Genomic DNA, 15,224 nt, shown 5'->3' with positions numbered 1-15,224 from the left:
TGCGCGCGTGCTCTCTCTCTCTCTCTCTCTGTCTCTCTCCCTACCGTTAAGTAACTTGTGCATTGTTTTACTTACTTGTCTTTGACATATCCGACCGAACTATAAACTTTCCAGTGATGTCTGTGAGAAAGGTATATTCACTCGACAAGCTCGCGCATGTGCGCCGCCGCGCGCTCAATCCACTCAGCGTGCTTTGTTTATCAGCTCGCGCACATCAGCTATACAGGTGTTAATACTGAATGTTTAACATTATATTTATTGCATACATATACTTCGTAGTAGACATCCATAACTCCTTTCTGCTGTCTGTTGTCAGTGTTTCTTTGTTTAAATATGGCGCTTATCACATGCTGTGTGGTATCGGCGTTTGGTATCGGGGCATTTTAACGAGTACGAGTACGAGTACAGGAGGCCAGTATCGGGCCCGATACCGATACCAGTATCGGTATCGGTGCATCCCTAGTTTTCATGGCGTATCACCTTAAAAGTGCAGCTAAATGTACCTACAGCAACATATACTTTTTTCAGAATGTGGCCGATACCGATACTTTTATTTTTGGTACTTGCCGATACAGAGTACCGATACCTGTATTTACATTGCTTTTGCAATTTTTAAAAATACTGGGTACAGAAACAAAAAGAATATGAATAATGTTAGTTGGCTTAGCAAATAAATATTTACTTTATTATTATTTTCACACTTAATTATGCCCATTAAAATGTATTGTACAAGTTTACAAGGAGCAGGAGACTGTTTCCTGTAACATTGAAGGGAACGTTATACATAAATCTTGTAACAACAATGAATATATTTTCTGAAATGTCACGTTTTTTATCGTCTGAAACGTGCTGCGACATATTCAACTCATAAAGCGACTCATGTAATGCAATTAACGTCAACAAGCAAAACATGCGCAATGTGCGCACACAATTGTATTGCTGCGGAATGAGAGAGACATGTACAGGCTGCTAGTTTCACTGAAGCTTTAAATAAAGTTGTGTATGCTTGACGTTTAACATAAATGTTGTTTATAGTGAATGCCCCTATAAATTGTTTTATATTTACGATTTACTTTTAATACAAATGATGCGTGTGCTAAGTAAGCGAACAGCAATCATGATCATGCAACTGAAGTGCTCTCTCTCTTTCTCTTTCCTTACTGTCAAGTAACTTAAGTAATTGTTTTACTTACTTGCTTTTGACATATCCAAACAAACAACAATCTTTCCAGTCATGTCTGTGAGAAAGGGACATTCACTCGACAAGCTCGCGCACTCAATCCACTCTGCGTACTTTGCTTATCAACACATCAGCTATACAGGTGTGAATATTGAATGTTTAACATTAAATTAATTACACACATGTACTTTTTAGACATCCTTAATCTCTAATAATTCCATTCTACTCTGTTTATTCTGTTGTCATGTTTCATTGTCTGGAAATAGCACTTTTCACATGCTGTGTGGTATCGGCTTTTGGTATCGGGGCATTTTAACGAGTACCGAGTATGAGTACAGGAGCGCAGTATCGGGCCCGATACTGATACCAGTATCAGTATCGGTGCATTATTAATTTCCAGTGAGCCTGGGTTGCACATTTATGTAGCATGTTAGATACAGTATATGCAACTATGTCACATTTGGCCAAAGAATGTATTTTATAACAGTAATTTCTAATGCAACATCCTAAATTAAACGGAACCTCATGTGACTCATCTGAAACGCTCTTCATAGGCAACAAATATGCACACCACAAAAATAGTGCCCCTCACAAGTGATTCCAGTTAAGTTAACATGCTGCTAAATGCATGCTGCCTTAATTGTGCACACAGTGCTGCTAACTTTGTGTCAGGCAGCACCTATGATCCCTTAACATGATTTCTAGATAGCCAGGTGAACCTTTATTATCTACTGCTGTGTGATCACGTTCATTATTGTGTTAAACATGCACACAAACACAGCAGTGGGGCATCCCATAACAGCACAGACTGACACTAACTGACAAAGACTGATTAGTGAGATGGGCCTGGTCACCATGGAAACCTATTACTTGGCAACACATGACTAAAAGATGCTTTAGATCTGAGTTATCCTCATCGTGTATCTGCGTTCAGTTGTGTTTTATTACCCTGAGCTGTGCAGTAATACACTGATAACAGCTCTCTTGAGGGATCACATCACTCCCATCATTCATAGCTCATTAGAAACACTGGTTAATGAGTGTTCTCACTCAATAAAAAAAGAGATGCAGACTGGATTTGTGGCTGGGTCTTAGAAACACCTAGTTGGCTGGTAAATCTTTAATGAAATGATTTTCTTTTTTTCTTTTTCTTTTTTATTAAAAGGGGAAAAATCCATGTTAATAATTCTGACATCTCTGCTTATAACACAGCTCACCACAATATGTTTTTTTGTATAATGATGTGCTGGTGTCTAGTTAAGTTAGCTTATCTAGAGATGAAAAAAAGTGCTACTGGAAGGGATGTGAATGGAAAAATTACAACACTCAATATGGTGGCTATAAAATGAAAAAATCCCACACTACAGTCAATCGCTGTACATTAACTAGACCAACATGACCCTTTTTTTCTATTAACAGTTTGTGTCAGTCTGAACTGATGCATTAAAGGAATAGTTCACCCAAAAATGTTAATTTAATGAAACATTAGGATGAGTTTGTTTCTTCATCAAAATATATTTGAAAAATGTAGCATTGCATCACTTGCTCAGCAATGGATGCTCTGCAGTGAATGGGTGCCGTCAGAATGAGAGTCCAAACAGCTGATAAAATAATATCACAATAATCCATACGACTCCAATTAATGTCTTGTGATGTAAAAAGCTGTTTTTCACTTCAAAATCAACCCCCATATTTGTTTAGAGCTGTTTTTGCTTGTAAACTGTGTTTGATCTGTGCAGATTTCTCTCCTGATTCAGACAAGACTATTTTTTTTTCACTGAGGGAAGCAATGTTATAGATAGACGACTCGTATTTTAGCAGAAAGCAACAGTTTGGAACATCTTGATGGATTTGTTTTTTTACAAACACAGCTTTTCACTTCACAAGACATTAACTGATGGACTGGAGTGGTGTGGATTATTGTGATGTTTTTATCAGCTGTTTGGACTCATTCTGACGGCACCCATTCACTGCAGAGGATCCATTGCTGAGCAAGTGATGCAATGCTACATTTCTCCAAATCTGATGAAGAAACAAACTCATCTACATCTTGGATGGCCTGAGTAAATGTTTAAAATGTTTCAATTGTTATTGCTGATTTGAGATGACATTGAAATTACATTTGAAATGACAGAATTGTCCTGTCCACTGTTTGACATTCATAGTAGACAAATTAAATATGCTCTCGCTTTCGCTCTCTCTTCTTCGATCAACTTTAGCTGTCTAGACCTCATAATTACACAATTAATATTATTCCTCTTTTTCAAGTTTAGATGTCAGAGCTCGGCTTTCATTTAAAACGCTGACTGTAGCGATTCATCATGTTAAACCACTGCAGCTGATATTAATTCAGTCGCCTGAGGAGAATCACATTAGTCAGTGCTGGTTTTAATTGCTCTCTGGCTGAGAAATGAAGCAGGCTGCGTCACTGCTGCCCCCTATAGAGGGAAACTAACATATTTAATTGTTTCTGCACCCATACCAAAGACTTCAAAAATTAAAATTAAACTAACTTGTGTTTTTAAATCAAATTAGGCAGACATCAACATGTGCAAGTTACATGACACCCTTTTTCTCAAAAACAATGAACAAAACTACACAAAGTAAAGATATCAGACCACATTAAATACAGGGTGTGCCAACCGCAATGTGTTTTGTGAATTATTGGCTGCTGAGAGCATGAAAAATTCAAGAGACATTGATATTCAACTGACCAAACACTCAAACTCTGTCACACTTCTGCTGTTTATGCAGTTCTGGGTTATATATATATATATATATATATATAAAAAAAACATTTAAAAGACATTTTTGTTCACTTTTGAAAGATAATTTTGCATTGTTTGGTTGCCTCTGTAAAATCTGGACCAGTTGAGAATCACAGCCGTAGTTTATCAACGATACCATATTTTAAACCATGGTACAATGCGTTTACTGGAGATAAATGTAATTGGTTACCAAACGTTTATTTAAAGAAACAAAGAGATCCTGTTTTTCCGCTCTATTATACTTACTAAAATAAACTTGAAGTATACTACTTTTTGGTAAGGGATCTTTTGACTTAAATATACTAAAATCCTTTTCTTAGCGTATTTTTTGAAAGAACGAATCCTTAAAACGTGTTGCCCAGCAACCAAGGCCAAGTCAAGCAAATCTTCTGCTTTCTCTTGTTCGTTTTCCAGTGAAATGTGCGAATTAATTTGTCTCAAGGACACATTCCTTTTGTGTTTGTCTTTGAAAGACCTTCCTGCTGAAATGCCCCTCGGATTCCCCAGATGGTTTAGTAGAGAGTTATCAGAAAGCCGTGTTTTCATTTCGTTCTCATTTAAATACACTGTGTGCTTCAGTGTGTGTCGTTTGGCCCGTTGAACTTTGGTGCTCCTGAAAGAAACCGATTGTGTGTGTGTTCCCTATTAAGAGAGCTAACCTTCAACATCCCAGACCTGAGCTGCTTTATATAACATGCGTGTGTCTATGGTGTGTTTATATAGGGGTCCTGTGGTGACTTGTAGAATCTGATTGCTAGTATATTTGTGGCTCCGGTGCCTGAGGGCCACACAGACGCCCATCAAATGTCCCTCCGTCAGCCTGCTAAGAGCCTTATGAATCTTTAATATCATTCCCCCGCAGGGTTAATATGAGCTGCAGCTCACAGTAGGAGATTTCTCTGTTGTTGTTGTTTATTGTTCATTCATTTGTCCTGTCCTCGCGGATCTGTTTGTGAGCGCGTGTCTGTAGGCTACGGCTTGTTCACCCACAGGAGAGGGTTACTGTGTGTTATCAGAGTGACATTTTGTTATTTCTCACCCTTTATGAAAGATTCTTTAGCAGCCTGTTCAAGGCCGCAGGGACGGAGGCTGTAATAGAGGGATGAATCACAGCTGAATTACTCCAGTGCCACTTTTCATTGGGACTGTGATGGGTTTTTGTGTATGGTGTATTCTTTAGAGCTCTATGTGTGTGCGCTTTGAGAGAACTGAGCTCAGATTGATTGTTATTGGTTGTAGACGAAATTATAATTCATTAATGTATTTGTGCATTAAAATTGTGTTGTAAATGTAAATCCAAACCAACGATTCAACATTAAACTCACAAAGAAATTTCAGCCTTCACCTCAGAATATTTTTTTATGAATAAAATTAAGCCTATTTTAGCGTGATTAAGAATATACTTAAATTGCACTCATTTTCAATAGAATTACATGAGTATAATACGAATAATAACATTAGCTATGTTTCCATCACCCTGTTTTTATGTGCATTTTCAAGTATCGCATCAGAAATGAGTGATGGAAGCACCAAATTTCTGAAAAAAAAAAAAAAAAATCAGATTTTTTTTTTTTACGCTCGCTTGAGGTGGTTTTTGACTTGTGTGAAAAAGGGTTAATGCTGATATTGCATTATAATTACATTAATTGCATTATAATGCTAAGTGATATTTAGTGCCAGTTTATCAGGAAGTGATGATTTTCTCTTTGACTCGTTGGATGGAAACGGTGCTTATTTGCAAAGGTTTTGTGCGATATTCCAATTTTTGCGCATAAATTAAATTAGCAACTTTGGATGGAAACCCGGCTATTGTTTTTCTCCTCATTACAGAAATAAGAATGAGATTTAACATTGCTGCTGTATTGAATATCGATTAATAGCCAGTGATGTAAATATGCATAAGCATACATATTTTCTTCGTGCATAATATAATTTACACAGTATATATATATATTTTTTTTTTACAAGACTTTTTCTCCCCATTCACATTAAAAGCAAAATAGGTCTCATTATCCTCAATTTCCCTCATAAGCACACACACACAACTTAATGGTTACTAAAGATATCTCAATTTGACTATGGGTTAGTAAAGATATTTGATACTAAGTGTTATACTACACTCTTAGGATTTCGTGGAGATGCCATAACCACCAGAACCATTTTGGTTTCCCCATGAACCTTTCACTAAGCAGCTGTTAAAAGAGCCAGTGTCCTAAAATCTGTATTCTACATTAAGCAAGGGGCTCCATCCTGGTGGCCAGCTATGGCATGCAATAGTTAATAAACAACAATGACATACATCCACACCAACAGATGTCAGTAAGACAACTGTCAGAGAAGGCAAATGAGAGCCAACTTGCACAGCGTTGTCTTTAAGCAAAAACACCAAAGAAGTTTCCCATAATGTATGCAGACTTCGTTATCAAAATGTATGTTTAAAGTAGTTTGTACCTTCCTGCAAGTTTCTCATTATATCAAACCAGTATTTTGTCTTTTTTTTTTACAGGCAGACTGGGGCAAGTGAATTCCCAGAAGTTGAGTCAGAGAAAGATCAACCAATCAGATTTGCTAAAAAGTTATTAATGAGTGATTCAGTGAATAATTCCTTCAAACAATTCATTCAAGTCTTTATGAATGGATTATTGAATCATTGACTTGACATTGACATCACTGGAACAAAACACCATAGTGTTGCTTTGAGATGCGCAAATGTTCAGACAATATGTTAAATGTAACACACTCAATATTAACTTGTTTTGAACTGTTGTATCAAATTTATATCACATTGGCAGCCACACTCATGTACCAATATTTAGGAAAATGTCACTCTTGCTTGTGTGATATTATATCGTATCTTATACATATAAAAAACAAAAACCCATTCAGGGATATTTTTTGCAATTCAATTATAGACTACGATACGATAAATTACAATATTGTATCGTACATGATAAATATCGCACACTCCTAACTGGTTTGCCATTTTGTGTCCATAATGCATCAGATGGTCAGTGAACAGACTATGGTGGTCCATGAGTACACCATCTGAGATGTAAAACATAAACATAAAATTGCTTAGAGCAACTTAAAAAAAAAAAGAAGCCTTATTTCATGTATAAATGCGAATAATTCTTTCCTTGTAGAAACCATCTTGATCGGATAATCTGAGGTAATAATAGATGTTGTGACAAGGTAGTGGACTCCTGAATTTAGACCTCTGGGGAATGTAAAAAAACCTGAAAAAATAATTTACAGGAAATACAGCCTCATCTCAGCGACTCGCACAGCTCTCTGCCTAGAGGGAGTTCCACAGTGGGAACCGCAGGTGACAGATAGCCAATAAAAGGGTGTGATTATGGCGCTGGAGCTGTTAAAAGAGTTTGATAGCGGAGACTTTTTTTTCTCCAAATGAGCTTTCATGAATTTCAGGATTAGGTCTGAAACACTCTTTGTAGACAGAAATGCTTGGCCAATGCATTGCAAGCACGCAGTCTTACTTAACATGTTCTTCTGACATACTGAAAATTGAGCCTTAGTAAAAAAACTATGAGTTCATGTACTTGCATATGTAATCGTTTCCTCTTGGCTCACTCTGTGGGGGTTTGAACTGGCGGTAGCCAGGGAGTCTGGCTTGCTAACGAGGATGCTAAAGACCACACCCAATAGCATGCCTCTTGTAGCCAGGAGAGTGAGATTTACCTGCACAACTGTTTTGTGCTGGCCTCCTACATCTGGGTCACACTGTAGAGCACCACTGTAACTCGTTCAACATGGTCCACTTCGAGCAGAGCTCAAATTAGCGATAACCGGGATGGGAGTTGGGCACGCTAATGAGGATGCTAATGGGACTGAAGTTTACCAAGGGATTGACGTTTACCTGCACAGCTATCTCAAACCAGCTGGCCTCTATTACACTCATATCCATCTGGGTCACGGCACCACTTTATTTAATCAGTTCTACACATTCCGGTTTAAGCCCAGTTACTGGCTTCGAAGTTGGATGTACTTGGAAGTGTTGCTAACGTACTTCTACAGGCCACAGGCCTCCATTATGTCAGACTTTGTCAACCTATTTGTGACATACAGTTATGTATGCATTAACCCAGATGCAAAGCGGGTAGTCGCATTCAGTTACGTTAACATTGCATTCCTGCGGCGCTAACAAACATCAGTTTTCAAGGGGGTCAAAGTGTTCAAATGCCACGCCTCTCACCTCCCGAGGATTGCAATCCGGCCAGAGATGCTCAAAATCAAGCTTGGGAAGCTAAAAGTGTCTACTTTCACATACTTGCATATGTTTATCTTTCTTGTACTGTAAATGTCTATCAGTAAAGCCTTTGTCTCTGTCTCTCTAGATGCTGCATAATAAACATGTGATGGTGCGAGTTGGTGGAGGCTGGGAGACGTTCGAGAGCTACCTGCTGAAGCATGACCCCTGTCGCATGCTCCAGATCTCTCGTGTAGAAGGCAAGATCTCACCCATCTCCGGCAAATCTCCCAACATCAAAGACCTCGCGCCCGACAGCTACCTGGTAGTGGCGGCCCACTACAAAAGCAAGAAGTAAAGAAGAAATGTACTAAAGAAACAATGACTTTTAACGTAACTTTGAAGCACAGCTCACTGGCTAGCCGTTGTAGATGCCACAGGGACACATGGACTTCTACTGGCTTCTAGAACTAAAAATTTCAAAGAGAAAAACAAATCATAATACATAAATAACAGTGTAGACCAATTAGTTTGTGCATAACAAAGATACTGAACTGGAATTCAGAAACAAGGCAGTTTTATTGTATACCAAATTCTTACATTTCTTTTCTTTTTAGCCTCTTATTGTTTACTTGATTAAATATAAATTGCATAATAACCTTTTATATTCAATAGTGTCTATATGGAATGAAATCGCTGGATGAATTCAAGTATTTACTTCTACCCTGATGGCTATTCTTTTTAGTGCTTCCTATACTAACAATATTAATGACTTTTTTTGGGGAGTATTATTATGCTCTTTTGATGCCATGATATATATATTTTCTGACATTTATTGTATTACACTGTGCTCACCTTGCTCTGTTGGAGAATGTAATCTGTTCATGCCCAGTAAAGCAAGTTACTATCAATTACTTTTTCACATAACTAGTAAAGTAATGCATTAATTTTAAAGTTACTTTTTCAGATAAGTAACGCAAGTTACTTTGTTTTCCTATGTATTCACTGACCTCTCTCCTGTCTCGTGTTGAGAGAAATTGTGAGGTGCAGAGGCACTTCCTTTAATTTGACTTTTGGTGTGAAAGGGCCATTAAGAGTTGGCATAGTAAAGTAATGCATTAATTTTAAAGTTACTTTTTCAGATAAGTAACGCAAGTTACTTTGTTTTCCTATGTATTCACTGACCTCTCTCCTGTCTCGTGTTGAGAGAAATTGTGAGGTGCAGAGGCACTTCCTTTAATTTGACTTTTGGTGTGAAAGGGCCATTAAATATAACTTTAAATTAAATATAACAAAAAATATAACTTTTGGGTTGAGAAGCAAGCCCAGCCCAAAAGTAGTGCATTACTTTCCATTAAAAGTAACTAAGTAATGCAATATTGTAATGCATTAGTTTTAAAAGTAACTTTCCCCAACACTGTTCATGCCAAACATCAGAACAGGATGACATGTGATGGAAGCGACTATGACAGTAGAATAGTGGTTGGAATATGAGAAACTGCTGATCTCCTGGGACCATCCAGTGAGCCACAGTTCTGTATAAGGTCAAGGGAGAATGGCTTGACCTTGGATCACAACAGTGTAAAGCAGAAGAACATGTCTGGATGAACATCACATCAATCTCTGGAAGTCAGCAAAGAAAAGAAAACTCGTAACATCACTTCAGTGTGAGCTCCAGAATTTGTAAGGATTTTTTTCCCAGCACTTTGCTGAATCGAGGTGTAACTAATAAAGTGAGCACTGTGTGTGTTATTTGCAGTATAATAATAGTGCACTGAAGAGGCCAGAGTTCATCAGTTACAAGGCAAAGGAGATTTTTCAGTGAACAAATGCTTGGTTGTTCAATCAAACACAATCTTTATTTAAGCAATGACTCTTCGCAGATGTGCTTCTAAAACAGTTCCTGATCCGAATGTGTCCCGCTGCCCTCTACTGGTAAACATTGCAATACTTTGTCTGATTTGTTATATTATTGTTATACAGTGTCTGATGTTGATAACCCATTCTGAATGAAACCTGGGAAGATATTTCAGTTTCCCTGCCACAAACAGTGAGTGAGTTGCTGTAGGAAGAGGTAACAACTCATGAGCATAATAATAATAATAATAAAAGAAATGCATTAAAGGCGATATGATGAGTTTCTATAGATACAATATATTCCACACTAACCACTATAGCTCAGGCTGCTAGTGCACATGCCACTGCTGCATGGCCCAGACACATGGATGTTGCGTTTGAATGCAGTAAGTTAAGATTTTCTTAACTGAAGACAACCAAAGCCCTTCGGAAAAGGGTGAGAAATCAATGCGTCTCATGAGATAAAGTGATGCACATTCAATTTGGTTCATAAGAACAGCAAGTCGTACAATCAACAGGCAGTGAAAGTGCTAACTGACATAATATCCATTATTATTATACTTCAAGTCCTGACCAATCGCAAAATGCACTGGTAACTGATGCATAAATATAAATGCCTAAATATGTATTAAATTATCCAAAATCCAATATAAAACATGCTTTTCAGTTGTATAAATGTGTATTAAAATGACATTCAGATCTCAGATTTGAGGATTCCATTAATGTTCAAAATAGAAAGCACATCGGTACAAAAGCTGCGTGTCTGAAATGATGCATGAACACAAACTGAACAGGTTGTGTGTGTGTGTGTGTGTGTTTGTGGGGGGTGGGGGGTGGCCTAAATGCACTCTGGCCAATCAGAAGGCCTGGAGGATGAGGAGTTTTGTGCAGGAGCTCGGCAAAAATTCTAGTCTCTATGCAAACTCCCCTGGCTAGTGTACACTTCAAAATAAGAACCGAAAGAATGAAGAGTTTTAAGAATCTCTCAAGTCAGCGGGAAATAACTGCAGATGAAGGCTGACCCCCGATGTAAACACACCAGCGATCTTCCCTTTAGCCTGTGTTAGCCAACCTGCCACTGGAGAGAAAGAGAGAGAGAGAGAGAGAAAAATCGGGACCTATCATGTGCAATACAAAACTAATCATAAAGGTCTTCACGAGTTAAGGGAATTAACATCAAATATCAATGAAAGACGATACCTAACCTTTAGGAAATGTTGTCCAGCTCAGAGGGTCAAACCAAATATTATATGAAATAAATTCTATTTATTTTCTATGAGGTTTGCAGTTTTGCAAGTTTGTCATCTGTACCTACATTCAACTCTAATGGTCCTATAAAATGCCTGTTCTGTTGTTGTTGTTTATTTGCTATATGTTTAGATAAAACCAATCAATTACTTTACGTAATAAATAAATGTTTTTTTTTAATGTTTTGTTTAAAAAGGCTGCATTTGTTTGATCAATATAATTAAAATGTAAATGTTAATTTGATTAAATACTATTAACATTTTAAATAACTTATATATATGAATTTTCAGCATCATTACTCCAGCCTTCAGTGTCACATGATCCTTCAGAAATCATTCTGTTGATTTAATGCTCAATAAACATTTATTATGTTATATATTATATTCTTATTATTATCCATATCTTATATGTTGAAATCAGGTGTGCTGCATATTTTTTATTTTTGGAAACTATAATACTTGTTTTCAGGATTCTTTGATTAATAAAGCACATTTAAAATCGTTTGTAACATACCGTAAACGTCTTTACAGTCACTTTTGATCAATTTCATGCATGCCTGCTGAATGAAAAAAAAATTCTGATTTTAAATATAAAAAATATGCATATTACTGACCCTGAATATTTGAATGGTAGTTGAATTTTTTTCCCCCTCTCTTTTTGTTTGTTTTTTGAAGTGATATTGATTCATGCATTAAAATGGAATTATAACTGTATTTTGTATTTAAAAAATATATATAAATTCACAGGTCATGACCTCTGATGTGGGACATCTGATACTGACTTTTGATAAAAAATCCCTATTATCATGCTAGATGAAAGTTACTCTAAATATCTTTATTACATAATACATATTAAATAATAGTAATAATAATGGGACAAGAATTTGTCCTCTATTTGTGTAAATAATAACAATGAAAATAATGTATGTACCTTTAGCCCACCGCCTCCAGAAGGTACAGAGTTCATGGTCTGTTTCTCTGTCTCTTCTTGTTTCTTCTTTTTCCTCTCCAAGGCTTCGGGGTCTTTGATACCTCTGTAGGCGGTCTACACACAGATCAGACGAAATACAGCTACCACACCATACATTTCAGAGATAAATCCAAACATGAACCTGTCCAGTAGTTGCAGAGTGTGATATTATTCAGTGCTCATGTGCCGAATCATAGTGCACCATAAACAAGCTGGAAATGTGAGTACAGAGTGTGCAAAAACGAAAACACTGAAATACAACAACTAGCCGATCAAAAGAAATAATCATATTGTATCAAACTGTATGGCTACAAGCACTGTGACTACAGCAGCAGTGAGAACCGGGCTCATTCTGTCATGATCTCACAGATGTCTGTCGTGGTGTTTCAGCCGTAGAGTGTTTGAGGAGACAGCAGAACGAGGACGTGTACTTACCTCTGCGCTTTGCCTTAAACCTCGAAGAAACAGTAAAACAGCCCAGCAATCACATGTGGGCAAATTAAAAGCACTATTGCATAAAACACTCTTTTTTTTTTTAAAAAGGATCATGTTCTCCTAACAGTTATTTGTTGCCTTGAAAAAAACTGAAGAATGACTAAAAGCACAGAAATGTAGAGCAGGAAGTTGTGATGCTCATACAGTTATTATAAAGTGATACCTATAGATTACAGTATTGAATATGTATATTCTGTGGTGCTGCTAAGACTGAGTCCAGTTACATAATCGATGCTATGAATTTGATCATTTGTGGATCATCAGTGGCCACCAACTCAGGTCATCATAATCGCTCAAATCCTGAGTTTGTCCTGATCCAGAAATAATAATGGCTCAAAATCCCCACCAATATTTTATAAACGGGTTATTTCGGTGATACCGGTATTACCGGTGTTGTCACACGCCGATTAACCGGTGGGAAAATTTCCTCACCGACACAACCCTAATTTCAAGTTCATTTTCAAGGTCATTTTCAGCTTAAATAAAGTGTTTATCTAACAACAGCTCTTTTCTAAGGTGCTTGCTAAACTTATTTGTGCTTGTAAACGTCTATTTCACAATATAGAAACTCAACTAAACTAAACAGCCATTAAAACAGTTACCGTTTCTGTGTGTAATGCTGTCAGACATCAGTGTTACATCACCTCTTTCTGTCTCTTCTCTGCAGCCTCCGCTAGCTGTCTTCTCCTCGTCTCCTGTGGAAAAGAAGAGAAATGTTTTGCTCAATATATATATATATATATATTAGATAATTATTATTATATAATAAAATATACATTTGACTCATTTTGAAGTAATAATCTAATTTAAAACAATTTAATTAATAACAATTATTCTTATCATTCTTATAATTAATTGTAAATTAATGAATTAGCAGACATTGAAGGAAAAGTTATCAATAATGTTTAAACCTCATGAAGTTGGTCATTCTATACTTTCATTCCTGTGTTTTCATAATATTGGTAACGACGAACCATCATTATGTTTGCTTTCTCTCGCTCGTTTTTTTTGTTAAGGAAACAGAAACCATACTGTACAAACACCTTCAGGAGAACTTCAAAGTTCACAGAAAAATAATAAGAAGAAAAAAAACTTCACAAATAACAAACAAGAACACACAAACACACGTAAAAACACCCATACATAAGCAAAAGAAACAACTGAATGAATACACTAAAAAGTATATATTAAAAATATAATAAAATAATGATTTAAAAAATATATTACTTAAAAAAGTAATAATTAACTGAATAAAATAAAATGGAAAACAATGACCAGCCAGGGAAGTGGACTAATACTCATGTTACCTAAGAATGTTTCTTTCTTTCTTTCTTGTCATTATTACCAGTTAAACAATGAGAATAAAAAAAAGAAGAAGATATATTTCATGTTGAAAGGGTTAGTAGCCTAATAGCAAATAATAGGCTATATTTTAAATAAAGATTTGGCAACAATCAGTGGGGTTTAAATCAATGAGAGTATAAATCACACCAACTACATTCCAGAATGTTTCCACAATAAACAAATAAATGTATTAATAACGTTTTATCATTAAGGTTTCATTCATAATGTCACGGGAAGCCATTCCGACCTCATTATTTGATGTACAGTTGTCGTTGTGTTCGGCTGTAAAATGAACAGACTGTAACATGATTGGAAATGCCCTGTCAGGAAAGTCTAACATTTGAAATATGAACACAGTTAAAGATGTAAAGCAGATGAATGCATAGATAAATGTATTACAGTACTCACAGGGTCCGGTGTGACTACTACATCATCCTTAGCTCCACTCAGACAAGGTAAACACATCCCCATACTGATGTTTAACGAAGCACGGGCACAAATAAAACTCCTTTCAGCCAAATGAGAGTAAAACTGAGCACCTATGATGAGCCAGGCCGCTGAGATGATGTCTCTAACAGTCTAACAGCGTCTATATGCTGCTATAAACCCTCTATGAAAGCTGCTTGAACCGAACTAGCAATGTAAACAAAGCCAGCTACCGCTAAATAACCTTTACCACACTAACAGACTAATGTAACCTTCCGCGAACCTCTTTCTCACGCCTCCCGACATCTGTTTTTGGTTTGCTGTATAAATACGATGTATTACTTCAGCTGACAGTGTATCTGTCAGGATGACAGCACTACAGCTCCGTTAGTCGAGGGAAGTGAAGCTCAACAGCGCCATGCTGCCGTATGGAAGTCAAATTACTGTACTACTGTAGCGATGGGTCACATGGTAACTGTTAGCTCAGTAGTAGGCTACCATTGTACTTTAAAACTGTACCATGGTACTGAATGATCACCGTGATAGTTCAAAGAACACAATGGGAATACCATAGCAACATGTTCGAAAATATGTTGTCAGTAACTGCTGGATATTTGTGGATATAGTTTGTGAAAAGACTTGTAATAATCTGAGATAATGTTAAGCATGGAAAATAACAAAGTTGTATTATAGTTATTGCATAGTAATCGTCGTCTAGCTGTAGCATTTT

The 15,224-nt window shown here is 36.7% G+C and overlaps 2 protein-coding genes across 4 annotated transcripts in view; one reads left to right on the top strand and one right to left on the bottom strand.

Moving 5' to 3' along the window:
* LOC107752469 (growth arrest-specific protein 2) overlaps positions 1–9,189 on the top strand; it is a 51,547-nt gene extending 42,358 nt beyond the window's left edge. For both annotated transcript variants that reach the window (XM_016568449.1, XM_016568450.1), the window contains one exon: positions 8,304–9,189. In XM_016568449.1, the coding sequence (XP_016423935.1) occupies positions 8,304–8,513 (210 nt within the window). In that variant the 3' untranslated portion in view covers positions 8,514–9,189. The remainder of the gene's footprint in view (positions 1–8,303) is intronic.
* svip (small VCP interacting protein) overlaps positions 1–14,930 on the bottom strand; it is a 23,645-nt gene extending 8,715 nt beyond the window's left edge. The window contains exons 1-4 of one of the 2 annotated variants that reach the window (XM_016568452.1): positions 14,477–14,930; positions 13,369–13,419; positions 12,191–12,304; positions 9,559–11,090 (exon numbers count right to left, since the gene is read on the bottom strand). In XM_016568452.1, coding sequence (XP_016423938.1) covers positions 11,076–11,090; positions 12,191–12,304; positions 13,369–13,419; positions 14,477–14,539 — 243 coding nt within the window. In that variant the 5' untranslated portion in view covers positions 14,540–14,930 and the 3' untranslated portion in view covers positions 9,559–11,075. Of the gene's footprint in view, positions 1–9,558; positions 11,091–12,190; positions 12,305–13,368; positions 13,420–14,476 lie in introns of those variants that run through there. The other variant, XM_016568451.1, reaches the window with a different exon arrangement.
* Positions 14,931–15,224: the final 294 nt, after the last annotated feature.

Source organism: Sinocyclocheilus rhinocerous, unplaced genomic scaffold, assembly GCF_001515625.1.
Source record: "Sinocyclocheilus rhinocerous isolate Xijiao unplaced genomic scaffold, SAMN03320098_v1.1 scaffold921, whole genome shotgun sequence".
NCBI lineage: Eukaryota > Metazoa > Chordata > Actinopteri > Cypriniformes > Cyprinidae > Sinocyclocheilus > Sinocyclocheilus rhinocerous.
The sequence above is the reverse complement of the archived record's forward strand: the minus strand, read 5'-3'. Positions and strand labels throughout refer to the sequence as shown.